At 45.6% G+C, this 17235-nt stretch overlaps 2 protein-coding genes across 2 annotated transcripts in view; one reads left to right on the top strand and one right to left on the bottom strand.

The window, feature by feature from the left end:
- Nucleotides 1-7745: 7745 nt before the first annotated feature.
- T265_06509 (hypothetical protein) lies at nt 7746-12009 on the top strand (the record flags this gene model as incomplete). The annotated part of the gene is made up of 13 exons (XM_009171783.1): nt 7746-7856; nt 7895-7966; nt 8005-8163; nt 8207-8296; nt 8334-8771; nt 8808-9087; nt 9120-9214; nt 9249-9431; nt 9465-9954; nt 9989-10078; nt 10121-10273; nt 10350-10573; nt 10945-12009. 13 exons carry the CDS (start codon nt 7746-7748, stop codon nt 12007-12009), a joined length of 3450 nt encoding a protein of 1149 aa, XP_009170047.1.
- T265_06508 (hypothetical protein) overlaps nt 10837-17235 on the bottom strand; it is a gene marked incomplete at both ends in the record, with an annotated part of 33583 nt that continues 27184 nt past the window's right edge. The window contains 3 exons of the mRNA XM_009171782.1: nt 10837-12619; nt 13073-13448; nt 14842-15618. Of these exons, the coding sequence (XP_009170046.1) occupies nt 12252-12619; nt 13073-13448; nt 14842-15618 (1521 nt within the window). The remainder of the gene's footprint in view (nt 12620-13072; nt 13449-14841; nt 15619-17235) is intronic.

Here is a 17235-nt window from a genome sequence, read left to right as displayed (position 1 = left end):
GAACGCCACTGACATCGATTAGCCGCCATTTCTTGCAACGTCTCCAGCCAAGCACACTGTCCAATTATAGACTGAGGCCGGCATCGTTGTGCGTACATTCTTCTTTCTGTTATCTTCCTTGTACTTGTTATCCCAACAGCAGACTTTTTAATACAATTGGTTCAAGTACCATGACTATCTGCTATCATCTACCGCCTAGTCGGTATCATCAACATTCTGCTCCACTTCGTGATGTAATCTGTTTGGATTCATTTACCAATGTGCTTGTATATATAACAAAGCGAAATATTCCATTCTTTGTTCAAACAGTGGAAGAAAATATGTATTCCTCCGGTAAGCTCGCCCAAGAAAGCCTTACCCCAACTAAAACAACTGCGCTGCGCCTCCCGTGGGATCTGGTTTGAAGTTGATATGCTCTGAGAGGATAACAACACAAAACAAGGACAATTCCATGTGTCAGCGTTAAGAAAAACCCTTTCTCCACAAAATGGATACACTGAATCCCTCATATTGCAACACCAATAGGGTAGTGGCAACAAGGCCAGACTGTTTTCGAAGAGATCAATCTCAACCATGGGCTTCACCTGTACGGTACACAAATAACAGACTTTTACCCTCCTCCAAAACGAGTTTTTAGACCGACTTGCACATAGAAAGTTTCACCAAAGTTGAAAATCATTTAGAATAGGCCACTTTTGTTCGGTCCTCACACAGCCTCTCTTCGGTACCTGTGGAGCAAGTTCTCCGCTCTTGAGGCTACCAGTAATAAGTGCCCCACTTTGAGGTGCGTACTCTTGAGACGGAGTAGTCCCCGTAGAAGGACATCTGAAACGACACATGTTGCCTGAGAGTATAGTTAATTTGAGGCCGCTAATGTGCAATGTGAGGCTGATTTTGTTCCAACTAGCTATCAAATCTCAGTTATAACTTTTGGCAGCTGGTATAATGAATACTCGATTTTCATTTCCTCCCTTATCCAAATTCTAATTTTATTGGCATCATGGCATCCCATAGCAAACAGGAATTGTAGTTGGCTAGGTTCCGCCTCTGAAAAGATCACCGTCGAAATGAGCTACCTATCCGAGAAGCCCATTTCGGTTGGCCTGTTGAAGTTCCTTTTGGTGGTGACGACTACTTTTCCCTGACTCCTGTGTTTGGTCTCCAAAAAGATGCATATAACGGTACGAGTGGGATTGGTTTTAGCTGGCTGCAAGTTCGTTTGTTGTGCCACAGGCAGGCATCATCAGTATGCAAAAACCATAAAATACGTATTCCAAGTCGAGTTATGAAGAATTTCGTCAGATGTTTCTTGAACTAAACGTGCTGCACAAGGCCGTCTCATGTTTCGGTTAGCACCATGTTCGAGATATCGCGACACATTGTCTGAAATTGACACAGTACTCATAAAATTACAGACAACGGTACTGGGTGAATTCCGTCAATTTGGGTTTGATTAGAACATAAGGTTGACGGAAACTTAGAAACTGTCCCTACATGATGAGCGCCAAGAGGTGGGAAACCGGTCTTGGGCTGCCAATAGCAACCTTACGAGGAGCGCGTTGCGCTTGGAAAAGTTTATTTGTTTTCATTTCTTACCACCGGTGAATGCTTAGATTGCCAAACGGTACGCATATCCTCACTACCAAAAAGGTAAGTAACGTTCGCGGGATATTTCTGAGACAACATTCCTATTGCATCTGGAAGGTGTTTTCCCTACTGGAAGTATCTTATTGTGGAAATTTTGGGTTCGCCGAACTCGATTTCTTTTCTTTCAACGTGTAGGTTGGGTAACGCGTATTAAGGTAGTTCATCAACCTCGCCCAAAAGAATATGCTACCACAAAGTTAATAGGCCATCTAATTAGATGACTGTGCCTACAACCGAAGTACTGTGCTCCAGAAGGGAAAAATCACGGAACAAAGTATGTGCAACGGTGGTGGTATTTGCAAGACGAGGCTATGTCAGTGGAAGTATTCCATAGGCTGAATCTCAGTACTGCGACGGGTACAAAACGGCTCGTTTTTTCACAGCGACGATACACGGGGTGCTTCCAAGAAAGATGTGTTCTGACATGCGGATATTATGATACGTGAATGATGGGTTATACGAACACGTGTGTCTAAAATACAACTAAATGGTTGTGTCTATTCTTTGCGTAATACAGAATAGTAAACAGCCTCCCAATGTATAGGGAAAGGAGGTTAGAGAAGTGGGAATCCAGCAAATGTTTCACTAATCCAGGACGCAAAAAGAAACGTCTCATAAGGTGAACTTGTCTCCTCAAACGGAAACCTCGTTTCATCATTGCCGGAAATAGTTACGAGATTGGTGACAGTCATATGGAAAGCTACGATGCCCATCTACCATCAGTCAAAACCACGAGTAACGAGCAATGCAAGGGGAAATTTTGCCAATGTTGAGTGGGGGATGCAGTGCGTAGTGATGAAAGGAGCGGAAATCGTTAGACAAACCCGCTGCTGTGGCCTTATTACCAGTGTTAAATACGGTCAGCGTGGCATGGATAATGTAGACGTTCTCCATATTACGGGAAACACTCATCGGGATATAGTTAGGATTTTAGTGTGGTGATAGACTGAATGGGTGAGTTGAGTGTGACATTGACTTGCTAGTGATTTCACTTCACCAGTTTGTTACTCAAGGTGTAATTGTTGGAGAGTAATCAAATGCCGAAACGCGGCGCTTAAACTTCTTAGCAGTTGATGGGAAGGACACTCCTCACCCGATGCATGTAATGCAGTCCACGTAAATCGATTCTGGTGACAATCGTCAGTGTGTGTGTGTGTGTGTCAGTGTAAACTGGGATTCTTAGTGACATTTAGTTTTATCCACCTCTGGTGGCACAGGATGATGTTACCCGGGAACGGTAAGTCTGATCCTAATCATAACTTTACACTACATCAAGTGCTAAGGCGACGACACACGTGCAAATGTCATCAAATCTTTGTGTTACTCGACTTATGGGTGTATTTGATTCTTCTGACCTCTTTGTACTGTGGTGGAAGCTCTTAGAAGTAGGCGAACATGACTCACTCTTGGTGCTCTCAAACCTAAAGAGGTGTCATTGCAAGCGGAGTTCCACAGGGAAGTCCACTTTCTCCGTTTTCTGTCATTGATGGTGAATCTTCAAAGCCTCAGAAGTGGCATCTGTGTAGACGGGGAGTTGTCAACCTACGACATGCAGATGATAGTATTCTCATTTTCAAAAAGGAGGCAGAAGAGTATGTTTTTTTTTGAAAAACTTATATATTCTTTGACGTGTGCTTCAGATCCTCAACATGTATAGTCATCGTGTAAGACACACTCACTCGAAGTTCAAATTCAAAAATTTAGTCAGGGTCCACCTCGTATAAGTAGGGAGCTGCATTAGCTCTGAGAGATGACATATGTAACAAAGGTAACCTCCATATAAGCTTTAAAATCTGGGGTTTCTATCCGCGCCCCTTTTGGGGCCAGAAAGGAACTCTTAGTCCCGAGGATGCGTGTCTCTGACTACAATACGGACCATGCTGTTGTATGGATGTGGGGCTCAGTTATTACTAGTGGAAGAATTGAGACATCTTCTGTTATCTGATGGTTTTGCCGTGATAAGCTAACACCAATAAATTAGCAACAAAGGGACATGGAAAAAGTATTTCCACCCATACTGTTGGCGCTCGAGTGTTCCATTATATAATAAAATGCATCGCCATCTAATGAGCACATGTAATAGTTTCGGAATGCCCTACAGAGTTATGAATATATGGCTTTTCGCGTTATTCCACCATCTGACAGATGAACGTCCGCCTCCTTGTTGCGTCAGACAAACAGTGCTGTTATAATTATGAGCTTTGAAGAGTACCGAACTATCTCTATTGTATGATTCAATGAATCGCTCTAAACCAGATTCTTGTATTTTACTTAAGTGCCGCCTGCTTGAGGTTCCCCAGCTGACGTTGGTAGGATGCTAAATATAGATGGCGTAAAACAGAATTTATCACACTGAGTTACTAGGTTCGAAAGCAGTATTCACAAATAATCTCTCTAATGGTACGAGTCATTTTCTGATATCCACATGGCGTTGCCAATAGGTCGTCGGGGTCTAGGTGCCGTAATCAAGTAATTATGATTTCAAACGTTGTTCTGTGCTTCCAGGCATCATTATCACTCATTCAGACAATCTTGATAGAGGCTGAAGACAAGAATGTCATTGATATCATACAGCGTCTCCAGCCAGGCGCAGTGGAGATTACGCAGTCTCTATCCTGGTAGGCAAGTCGCATCGACAGCTACCAGACATTACAGTATCTCTTTCATATCTCTCTGAGAGGTCAGAGGTTGGCCAACTCCGCCTCTTGTTCTGCTTTAGCTTCTTGTTCTGGACACACTCTTGGATGGAAGTCCCAGTTGCACAATCAAAAACTAGTTTTCTCAGTGCCTCGTTACGGATTCGCCGACATAAACCCACACGAGCAAAAGTTCTGAGACAACGATTTCAGAAGACATCTCAGTTTTGATGCTCGAACAAGCCGTCTCACAGCCATACAACAAAACAGTGCGTACTGTAGCATGATACACACGTTCCTTGAGATTCAGGAATACAAAAATTTGATGCCACAGATTTCTCAAATTAGCAAACGAGACCCGGCTTTGCAGGCTCCTGCACTGACCTCTTCCGTCACAGTAGAGTTGAGACTGATACAACTAATACAGAGATACGTAGGACGGTCGATAACTTCCGGTATCTCTCCTTGGATTGTAAGTGATGTGTTCAGTGAGTGCACGCTCAGAAGCGTGAACTTACACTTTATAGGTACAAAGTACATGGTCAGTGTACCCAAAAATATCTGCGATCTCCGTTCTTCGAAGATGAGAACAATGTCGCCTGCGTATTCCAGATCGACAAGCTGACCCTCAGGGGGTTTGATGACCTTGCAACCCCTGCCTCATTATCTCGTCGATCGCGAAATTTAGTAGGAATGGATAGTGAGCAACTTTCACCGACAACACTTTGTGTACGGAAGCATTTGAAGAGCTCTCCGTGTAATTTCACACGTCCGAAAGTCTGAGAAAACAAATAACCTATTATGCTCACAAACTTCAGGGGCATTACTTGATGGTAAGCGTGATAAAGAGTCGAATGAGCCTTGAAGATCCAGGAATAATGAAATTGTAAGTTAGTTACACGTATGGAGTTGTTCTGGCACTTGACAGAGTGTGGACACGAGGTCAACACAGCCCCTGCAAGACCAGAATCCCGCTGTCTGCTTTGAAGTCAGTGTTTTACAAACGGCGAAGGAGAGTTGATGCCGAGAGTCTCGATACGGCGGGGGTCAAGCTCCCCCCCTGTGATTACCACAATCGCTACGAACCCTTTTTAAATGAGCACTATAATCGACTCTTCTCAGTTATCTGGAACAGTCTTGTTCTCCCAAATACAGGCAAACAGATCAGACAAACACTGACCAGACAAGTGCCGTGCCACTGTTTACTTCTTTTGAGCCTGCATGTGTCTGCTTTGTGCGATGGCGTTGCTGTGTGCTTCAGGCATGGGGTTTTGTGTAAAACATGGCAACGGTAGCGTTCCGATAAATGTGGCACCATTGTGTGAGAACGACGGTCGATTGCGCGCATAAGAACCGCGTAGGCAGCGGAGACAACGCGCCGAAAGCACTGTGCCAATCAGTCAACTGTGGCGGCTATACTGGTTCTTTGTATTGGTATTCGGTCTTAACTAGTCACCCATGATAAGTTAGATGAGATAGGCTACGTACTCACTATACAACCCAATCCAGGGGCCAGAATTTACTCAACTACAACGATTCATCTTCGTCTTTAAGTAACAGTACCATAACTTTTAAGTTTTTACTAACTTAAAATCCGCTTGTCAAACTAACTCTTATAAATTCTCGTTTTGATTTCCGACAGGATCTGTGTTTTTCAACCCAACTTATGGGGAAGACAGGGGCGATCCTACGTTATCTAACTCGATAAATTAGGCTGCTGAAACGAACAGAATCACCTGGGAAGTGAGATCCCTTATATCTTCCAGCGCGGGTAGTGACAAAGTTGACAGTATGCTTTAAAACAGCATTGACTATCTGTTTATTGTCTGGACGGTTTCGGATTGACCCTAGCCAATTTTCATAGCCTTGTCTCCTATTAGTAACCATGGCATTGAAATGAACTGTGTCAATACTGAGACGGTTTCGGACCCTAGCCAATTTTCATAGCCTTGTCTCCTATTAGTAACCATGGCATTGAAATGAACTGTGTCAATACTGAGCGGCGTGCGTGTCGAAGCAGGTTGTGTGTGATTTCGTGAACCACACTATCACCAGGCTGTTCGGAACGTCTGTAGAGTTCCAGGCCAGAATTATTATGTCTTCTCAAGTATTCATTTGTTGTGCTATAGTTCGCCTGCTTCCTATGACCGTACACATACAGCATAGTTCAGCAGAAATAGTCCAGTGAGTGATAGTTGATTCAGTGTGAACTTTTCACAGTAGTCGAGAAAACTCCTGCACTTTTGTAGAGATTACTCTATATAACCATTTGTGCTTTCATGGTCGTGTCCGCACCGAAGCTGTGGAAGTCGAGCTGCTGGATGTATAGGATAGAGATCGCTCTTTATGCATCCGCTGTTGTGTAGTCCTTGATAAGTCAATTGGCTTATGTCCTGTTTGGTTCGTTCCTGGTGAAAAACGGTCAGAAACCCTTATGATTCAAATACGGTCGACCGTACCAACCAAACCGGTTGATAACCCGGGGGAACTATGCGATTCCTGTCAAAAAAACTAGTACAGTATGAAAGTCAAGCAACCGTCTTGTCGTACCAACTTTTCGCTTAGGTTTAGGTATACCAGAAACGATTGGGGGAAAAACAGTGGCTAGTTGGCTGCCAAATAACACCTCAGCAAACGAAGACACAGCCTCTCCACTTCGAACGTCAACGAAAATGTCACACCGACCCTGTCTTGACTTCTGTAGATAAAATACGGAGACTATCTTCCTACTGTCGCTTGACACAAATGTCAAGGTATCGTTGGGTGCTACATTTTAGTGCAAAATGAACACAGGGTCCCATGGTTTGTAATCCCTGAAGCTATATCGGCCGGTCACTTGATCTACATAAAACCGGGATCTGAATACCCATGTAATTTATTCTATTACCGTGCTCTGGACGAGTTGGCGGCAGTTGGAAACTGGTGGCAATGGTTGCAGTGATTCCGTATGCCATTGCTTGCGTACGCGGCGAGCACAGATGCCCGAGCAGCCCGGCAACGGCACAATTAAGCCAGCACTTTGGACCAACTGCAGTCGCAGAGCCCACCGCTCCGGTCGCACGTCCCCGCCTCAGACGATGGCGCAAAGGGGGGTTAATGCCAAAGATCGATGCGCTCGGAGGCTCATATAGAGAGAAAAGTTGTTCACCAAGCATCTCGTGAAAAACTCGATCAATGCACATTAGTTGGAAAATTTTGGTAGATAATAAAAGTAGGGTTGGAATGCTATTGAAAACTCATGCAGAAACGTGTATAAGAAGAAGAAAATCGATGTAACATTACGACTGCTCTGTATGAGCCTCCAACAAGAATCAGCCAATCAGAAGGCAGTACGACCTTCCACACGTAATAAAAGCGCCGGCAGGGCAGGCGCGCGGCATTAGATTGTTCGCTTGTCCAACGTTGCGCGGCCTTACTGCGTCACGATTGGCTGGCTTGCGCTGATGACCTTGAGGGGTTGCGATGACGATAATTGTTTTTCTGATCGACAATAGCGCGTCTATGAACCAGCGCACAATTCAAGGGACTACGTTGCTCGATGTCGCGAAATCTGCAACCGAGTTATTTTTCAAGGTTGGACTATTTACAGCCTTAAATGAAAACTACTTTAGATCCGTTTAAACAAGTCCAGGGTTGATCGCTATTTTATATTGACTCTTGACGATGACTGTCAATACGTTAAAGTAGGGATTTTTGCTTCATTTATTTATAATGATTTTAGCTAGCAGGCTGGAGACAAAATGTGGACCTTCAGTGTATTCACGCTGCGCTCAATACTATTAAGGCTGACGGACAGACGCCACTTAGCGTGGGTTTGCAGCGGACGTTTCGTATGCTTAACTTGAACCGGCTTCAACTTGGCCTGGAGAATTACGGAATGGTATGGGTTTCGTTGGCTCCTCACAGTTAACTTTCCATTTCAGGGTATGTTCCCGTCATATATTGAGCCTGCTGTAATATTGTGCATTACTGATGGATGTTGCAGTACTAGTCTAGACGAGTCCATATTGAAGGTACCACTTCTTTCTTTGTGATATCCGCTCCGACTAGGATGTGTCAATGTCTTCCATTGAGACAACAATATTTGGACAGCCATTGACCAATGATTCATTTCGCTGGGATTACCGGCTTTATTCTGTTATTTTACGGTATCCCGGTTTTGTCGAAACTGTGGACACCACTTTCCAAAAGTCGGATATGAATGAATTGCCCGTGGTTAAAACCTCTGAACTTACCGGTGGAAAGGGCTTTTACGTATCAGACAATCGGGAGTTGCAACAGTGTTTAGAGTCCTTAGCTCCGAAATGCCAGCCTGCGGTCGTAATTGACTTCACACCCGGTGCTGATTTTGAGCAGTCGGAAACTTCCACTCATAACGAAAACACGCACAAACAGCTGGTATACATCAAATTGATGGGTCGAGTCTGTTCGAACTGGCCAATTCCGGAAACGTTTTGGCTTGATGATGAGCTGATTTCCTCTCATTTGGTAAGGCTGTTACTGATGTGTTTACATTAATTGCAGCCTGCGCGACCTGCACACCCGAGGATTTTTGTGTCTACATCGCAGGTCCAAATACCTAATGTGCCTGAATATTTCCCTGTCGATCGATATGAACTTGAGCCATCGCTTTTTACTCAAATGCTTTGCATCCGGGATCCAGCTAAGGTGTGGCAGTGCTTTGGAGCTGATGGCAAGCATGCACAGAGTGCCCCGTTCGGATATCTCAAGTCATCACCTGATCTTCAAACAGTGCACTTGCATGTACTCCCATATGACTATCCAAATTTTTGTCATCTCTTAAGTAAGTCAGTATTTCGAATCACTATCTGTTAGATGAGTTATACGAAGTACACCACATGCGAATGAGTGAAGCATGGGGGCACAGGTTTGTAGGCTACCTAAGTAGCATTCCCCGCTACTACTTTATGGTAAGTCTGCTTCCTCGTATATATGCTCGCTCAGCCCCTTACAAAGGCGTTTGAAAGATTTGGATTCCAGAGTGTGATTAAGCCTGAAGCCGTTGATCGTGTTCGCCCCTACCAATTGAATCAAACACTGCAAAAGTTGCGGCACGCTGCTAAAATAGAATACGACAATTTTGTGCGCACCACACAAAATGGAGAGCACTCCTTCACAAATATCAAGGTTTGATATATACTACTTCGCATATTGTTTTAGCTTCCGGCCTCTCTGCTTCCCTTTCCTCTTTGGTCACTGCGTGAGTTGCGTCCTAGCACAGGACGACGTGTAATTCAGTCGGCTGCCCACCCGTATGCTCGCGCAGCTGATGTGGAAAGAAGCAAGCTGCGGATTGCTCTGCGAAGGATGCGACGCAACTTAGACGCCATACTAGGCGGACGGCAGACTGATTCCCATGATAGCTCGGTCCATGAACAACCAGTTGCCACTATGGGTGATTATCTTAGTTACAAGGCGGCTCACGAGTTCGAACCGGTTCTCAGGGAAATAAACCCATCCCCAGAAAGGCTAGATACGTTCGGCAATCCATTCCGAAAGAAGACGACAGCCAGTTTCATTGCCGATGAAGTATATGTTGACGAGATGGGCTTAACTGCTGGTGTTCCCGGGGGCGCTAACGCCACTTTAGTGGTCCCGGGCCGAAAAAGACAGCACACCAAGAGTTCCAACACCGTAGTCCGAAATAAAGGTAAGTGCTGCGTCTTGTACTTTAATTGCCGTAGGTCCTCTCCCCGCTTACATTAACCACCTCAACTGGCGTGAATTTTCTCCGAAGAACTCTCCGCCCAACTCTCCCATTCCCAATCACTCAGGTTGGTTCATTTTTCCTAAGTTCACATATTTCGGAAAAGCAGATGACACTATAACGACGGTTGTGCAAAAACAAGCGCCCGCATTGCCGACGTTCTCAAAACAAACAGAGAAGGCGATGTCAAACAAGGATGCGTTTATTTCGAATGAACGAGTTGTTCGAGACCTTACGAGGATCGTCCGTGAACCTCATGCAGGTGAATGATTTTTGTATAGTGTCATTTCGTAAGAGCAGTTGAACATAAAATAACACCTCTCTTTTTCATTTAACAGACGGCTCCGGCATCTTCGCCCGTCTGAATGACCTATCCGGCAGTTTGGCCCAACGCTATGCAGCAATTTCAGTGATCATGTCAGAGGCATTGCGATTCAAGCGTTCTGTGCTGTATACAATACTGAAAGATTGGCGACAATGGATACTACGCAGCGAGGCCTATTTACCTGCTCTTGTAAATCCTGATAATCGTCAAACTCTGTCGGAGCTCGTCGCGCCGCAGGTTAACGGCTGGGGCTAATAAGCACCTGGAACACATCGGCCACATCTAATGTACATATCTCGAAGTCTGCAATACTTATTGCCTGAGGAAGGCAGCTTGTAAATAATGCAACCAGCTTTTGAAAGCACACTGGTCAGAATCCGAGGCGCCCTATTTTTGAATCTCTGAACAGATTCATCCGTATTTTTCTACTGATGACTTTGTAAATAGCAAGACTTCTGGGTTTTGTACAGAGCGGTGTACATAAAGTTGAAGAATACAGTGACTTTTGATACCTGACTCATGCTTTATAGTACCTCACAGCTATGATTCCTTCATTCCAGATGATCCGGGCTTGGAACTCATGCACGTGCATGCACGGCTGGTGCTAGAAAATCGGATTGGACTTGTCTATGACGCTCATTATTGAATCAACACAACACCAGTGTGAAAAGTCAGAAGTTCCTGCTTATGTGGACCGCATTTGTTCAATGCCATCGGTGAAGCTGGCTGCATCGAACTTTAGGGAACGCGTCCACCAGTTCTCATCACCCCACAACCTGCTTTACGTGCATCAAGGTGAGATGGCAACAGTTCCCTGCGACTTAGAAAGTAAGGGATTGCCTTCGGTGATGGCTTCCGATGACGCAACCTCTTGCTTGATTCTTGTCTTGCGTTTTCCTCGCTCCTGTACTTTGGTGCATTTAGATCACCGCGATCGTGTCAGCGATTTCTTCACCCAAATAGAGCAATATTTTATTCCGAGGGGAACTTGTGTAGTCGACGCACACATAATCGGAGGTTTCACAGATGACGGTCACTTGTCGCGCGGAGTGTTGGATCTCGTCATGTCGGAAATGCTATGCGGCAATTCTCTGTACACCTTGAAAACCTTCTGCGTAGCTGACCTAAACACAACAGTGGAGTTGAACTCGCAGGCTTCCTGTCGACACCAAGCCCTGCGCCGTCCCATAATAATGGGTATGGCCTTCAACTGGCAGACGAACACAGCTATTGCCGCTACCCTGAGCTGGAGTGCCCGAGGCCCCCTACCCGCGTTGCGACTAGCCCGGCTGCAAACTGGTGAGGTGCGTGTGGTGAACGTCTTCGACCCCAATTCCTGTGAATTAATAATTATGCCGTTCGGGTGCGATTGGCGTTTCAGGGACCCAAAGGTTCTGAAAAGGAGTGACCTGGCGAAGTTGTCTACAACACCGGAACAGGAACCACAAACATTCTTTGAGGGATTGTATTCCGCCTTGAATTTGCTGTTTCGTTGCCCCAACCTGTTAGACTACTGGTTCGCAGAGGGTGCGCTTCGTTTTGCGTGCTCTGATAGCCAGTCCCTCGACGAAAATCCTAATGCCTCAGCTTCCGAAATAACATGGAGGCCTGCAAATGAGGCAGCCGCCCGCGCAGTGCAGGATAACCTTGCTAGTATATCACAAATTGTTTGACACCGACTTGTGATTTTATTTGTTTCGTAATATATGACTAACAATGAGTTGTAATTTGGAAAAAAACATTCGAGCAAACAATGAATGAGTAGTCCAGTGAGAAAAGCATGGGTGTGAAACGCCGGTGAATCTAGCATAAGAAGAAACCATGCATGACATCAGGTGTGGCCCGGTTCAATGTACATCGGTCCTATACGAACCAAGTTTGTTATCTATTTACATGCATAATGTATGGATGATAGTCAGATCAACAACGTAGCAATACAAACGAAGACCAGAGTGGCAACGGGGTGACGTATTGATGCCAGATTGGGTTTGTTTTGTACGACCTCAGGACCGTATAGCGGCTCTTGAACATTGTACTCCCGGACAAGCAAAACAGAAGGAATAGGTTGACCAGGAGCCAGTTGTGCGGGGACCCAGACTTCCGGTGGAGGTAGAGGTGGGAAGGGTATTGAAGGCTTCGGTTTGACAAGAGGATGAAGAACCGGGAGCTGGGGTGGCGCTTCCACTGGAGGAATCTGAGGTTGGATCTCGGAAGTGGGTGGAAATTTCACTGGGTCAGGAGCGCCACTACCAGCAGGACCTTCCTGCCAGCGGGGTAGTCCGTCTAGAAGAAGGAGAGATTGTTGTCAGGTCAACGTATAGAAGCATGAGTCCGGCAGTGGGAAATGCTTCCACTCGACTTAAAGCAGTCGAGTCGCGCATAACTCCTATGTCCTAATGCTCGCTAGGGCAACAGTTTGTGCGACTGGATAGACCCCGCTGCCTTGAGTGCGTTTAGGGATTTCACGCATGGAATAGACAGGTATTGCTATGGTCAGCAACGGTGGAAGAAAGATGCGTGAATTATGTCTTAAAGCGAACGTCGGGGTTCGTGACTAGACAGTCTACCTAACCGCACCCAAGTTTGGGACACATTTAAATGGTGGATTTCACGGAGTAGGACACCTGACCGGAATGAACATTACGCATTATTAACACAATGAGATATATAAAAACCTCTAATTGGTATGTACTTTTGAGGAGATATTGCATCAGCATAAACTCGATGTTAATCTACCTGGTAAGCTGTCCTGTCTACCGTCATCCCACGTGTTGTCTCCAAGCCCACTGCCCGGTTGAGCGGGATACGGCTGGAGAGGATCCTGAACATACTTCGTCCAGCCAGTTGATCGATCTCCGGTTTGCGGATCGAGCGGAGCACCAGCTGGACGGTCGGTGATGAATTGCGACAGTCCAGGATAACCTTCGTCAGGTTGGGTTTGGAACGGACTTTGGCCACTACCTGGGTAGTAGTGGACCGGTGCGTCAGGAACGGACGGTTCTGGTTTTCCCATGTCTGGACCATAGTTACCACCGGGGTAACTTGGCACCTGAGGTCGAGCTTGAGTGCCTACGCCGGCTTCGGCGCTTCCACTGCCTTCCGAGTGCGGATCCTGAAAGGAAATGGAACAAGGTAACAAAGGCAAAAGGGCGGTATGTCAGTATCCGCAACAAGACCGACTAGTATAGATTAAGGTCACCTATTTTGACTTTTTCCGCTTGCAATCAAGATGGACCGTTCACATTCACTGAATAAGTGGTCCATTTCGGTGTGTGCTTTGAAATGGTCCAACCACCACTTCTCTGATTCGTTTACATGTTGCACTGGAGGAGTGTGACTCATAATGTTCCAACTAGCGTTGGTCCAAGGTAAAAATGCGGTGTTTCGGATTGCGGTCATCACTTACTGACGAGTTTGTGCTCTCAATGTGAGCGACAGTGTAGTTTGAGTTAATGGAAGGATCTCATGTCATCCTCGTTATAACTGACGGTTGGAGAAATCAGTCGTTTGCAGAGATACCAGAATAAGAAGTATCTGCACTGCAGCAAAACGTGATAAACTTCTTGGTTAGTCCATCTAGACAATTACTGCAAACAGCAGTAATAAGCAGCAGACGTTGCCGAGGGTTGTACAGAACCAGAGAATAAGCAAGTAACTAGAGAATATGTAAACCACCAGGCGAGTTGCTTTCAGCCACTGAGAGGCTGTTTTCTAACAAGTTAGAATGAGTGTCCAGAAAAGTATGTGCCAGTGCTGTCATGAAAGGTGATACGTGCAACAGCAATTTTCATGATTTAGCATTAGGGATATTGTTGCCCAAGAACAGCATGGGTGAAACCCAAGCCCGCCCTTCTATAGGACCCCCTAAATTTACACTGTCGGCCCAATCGCTTCCGACAAAAAACCACTTTGTCAAGACGGTATTTCCAAACTGTAGCAGGAGAGATCTAGTTGGTGAATTGGGCGTGAAATCCGATATAAAACCCGTTTTTAAGCTCTGCACAAGCCATCTCAACAATGAGCTGTGATTGAGACTGGTTTCTGGTCGGCCGAATAGTGCGAATTTCCTTACAAAAAGGTGACGGACATGAAGACGCTGCATTGTCAGCGACTCCTAGTGCACGGATGAGAATACGGTAACAAGAGCTCACAACGATGTTCGCAATTCACCTTTGTCGAACCGTGGGTAGTCACTTTCTTGTTCTGAAAAAAGGAGGGACGTTCCAACTCGAGAACCTTGAGTGGAAACCCGAGTTGATCTCTTATGAATAGCCACTAGAACACGGTTCAGCTCCTGGTCAAAACGACTGGTTATCGCTGTCCGACTTCGTAAAGAACTACGGTGAACCAGAGATGAGAAAGTGCTGTAAGTTGACTGCTAGCAAACTAAAAGAGGACCATGATCTTTTAGGGCGAGCCGTTTTGACTATAACCGGCGTGACTACCGCTCAACTAAGGACACCTACAGCTCTTTGGTTGTATGTGTATGAGCACTACAAACTCACCTTCCACCAAGTTCTTTGAGACTCAGGATCGGGCGCTTCAGGCCAGGAAGGCTTCGGGAAGGTGGGTGGCAAAGTAGAACCAAATGGTTGGAATCCTTGTCTCACAATGTTGTCTTCATCATCTGGTAAATTTCCATAGAGAGGTTCATCGGGATGTGATTTCCGTGGTGGTGGCGTTGGGGGTCCAACAGGTGGAGTGATCTGTGGAGCATCTGGAGCGCGCCAGTGGGTTGCAGGGGGAACGATTATGGGTGCCTCCGTCGCCGCTGATGTAGACGGCGTGGTTGTAGTGGTGGTGGTCGTATTAATAGTCGTACTGATACGGGTTTCAGTATGTTTTGGTATGGACGGTGTTGGGGAAGTAACTGAACTCCGACGCAGTGCACTGGTTGATGTAGTTGTCGACGGTGTCGTGGATGTCCACGTCGTTGTGGTGATAGCATCCGGTTGTTGGAACGGCAGCCTGCCATCAGGTCGATTAATTGCGTCCCATCGATCATCAGCTTCGATAGTCTCGCTTCGGCTGTCTTCTGACTCATCAGGCACACGACGCGAACCCTCCGTCTCTTCCGGTTCATATGGTTGGTACTCACCGTATCCACTACCGGCGGTCTCTAGGTTGCTGCCGGCATGAGGCATTGGGCCGCCATAAGGTGCTGGTTGAGGCGATTGTGTGGTAGTGGGTTGCAAATGCTCTTGATAGAAGTCCGTGCCTTCGCGTTCATCGGGTGGAGGGGCAGCATCCCAATTTGTGGGTCCAAGTCCACTTCCTTCAAGCTAAAACATGCGAGGAAATATGTTAAACGTGAAGAAAAACTGCATAGGGTGCTCAGATTCCCATGGTCAACAAACATGATGTACTATGGTTTGGTGTATCACGCGTAGTACTCTCAGTATCAAATCCGCTAGGCGACATGTCCCAGGTCCAACTAGTGTTGCGTACATGCCATACCCTTGTTGTTGCTTGAAGAGAAACCTGGAACCCCGGCTCGAGGAACAGGAGTGGCTCTTGTAGGTTTGTCCAATACAAGATATTGGTCGGGAGTTACACTCATCCCACCGTGTGGCGACACTAGATGAGCTGTCGGAATGCCAGGCTATTGATCAAAATGTCCAAGGTGGATATTTTGTTCATATCTCATAAATTACTGGACTCTTTACTATATACACTAGTGCACCCATAGTTTGTCGACTGTCGATGCTAAATAACCAGTATAGAGTACTACACCAAATGGAGCAGTCTACAGAGTGACCACAACAGGTCTGCGCGTTAGGTTCGCACTGTTGGGGTCAGTGCCTAGGGAATTCGAAATTTTGTCCCGGAGGAGTGCCCTTTCTTGCGTACTTGTCATACAGTGGTTGTAGTTACTACACTTTCGTTCATCGATGATTTGGGGAGGTGGGATAGTTAGCTGCGGATTGGAGGCGGGAGCTGATAAATTGTTGCGTAAATACAACACTATCAGTGGACTGTTAAGTGGGGGAATTGAGAAGGGAGCTGTGCACTGAAAGCAATAACTTGGATGCACCTCTGTGCACCTAAAAGAGCTATACAGCTGATGGAACTCAGAGCCTACGAACGTACGAACATTGCGACGAACGTACTTTTGATCTTAGGCTGTTGCCCGGATAATACACTTGTGTAGACAAGTTTTTATTTTTCGATTAGATATGAAGAGGTCATGCAAATCAATCCAAGCTCTCTCCGTCTCAGCTTCTCACACGTTCCTTTAAGTTTGCGCAGGAAGTACGGTTAGTACATACTCTTCTGGAAAAGCTACTTAAAATATTTCTCGGCTATCGGTGAGTTATGTTCGCGAACTTTTCTTGATGGGCATGGATATGTGGAAAATATACAAATGGAAGGTTCATTCTAAGATTTATGCCTCATACCGATGCCGTTGGTAAGGAAAAAGTTAATTATATTGATAACATAAGGGTTTTTGAAATGCGACAAAAGCTTGACCACAGCCAAGTCTGATGTTCTGGTGCTACTTGACGCTCACCAAAAAAAAACTGAAAATACTTAACTCCCATCAATATCCAGGATTCGTTTAGCAGGAAAACTCTAATAAGATTTTATAAGACATAGAAAAACTTATGAAGACCAGGATCACTGGCTGTTTGTAAAAAAAAAACCAGGAGTACTCAACAAAAAAACGCAGTGATAGCGTTAAACCGGACAAACTGGAAAAGGTCTACGGCTCATGAGTTACGTTTTGTTATGTTGTTCTCGCCTATTTAGAAGGCAATGATAAAGGATCTATCGGTAATGTTCACATCTGGTACATTGCGATAAGTAGAGAACCTACAATTACGATAAGGGACATAAAAGGACAGGTTATTCCAAACATAATTACTTCAGATTAAGATTTCGAAGATTTCCTACAGAAA

This window comes from Opisthorchis viverrini (genome assembly GCF_000715545.1).
Source record: "Opisthorchis viverrini unplaced genomic scaffold opera_v5_133, whole genome shotgun sequence".
Classification (NCBI taxonomy): Eukaryota; Metazoa; Platyhelminthes; class Trematoda; order Opisthorchiida; family Opisthorchiidae; genus Opisthorchis; species Opisthorchis viverrini.
Note: the sequence above shows the minus strand (reverse complement) of the source record. Positions and strands in the feature narration are given on the sequence as shown.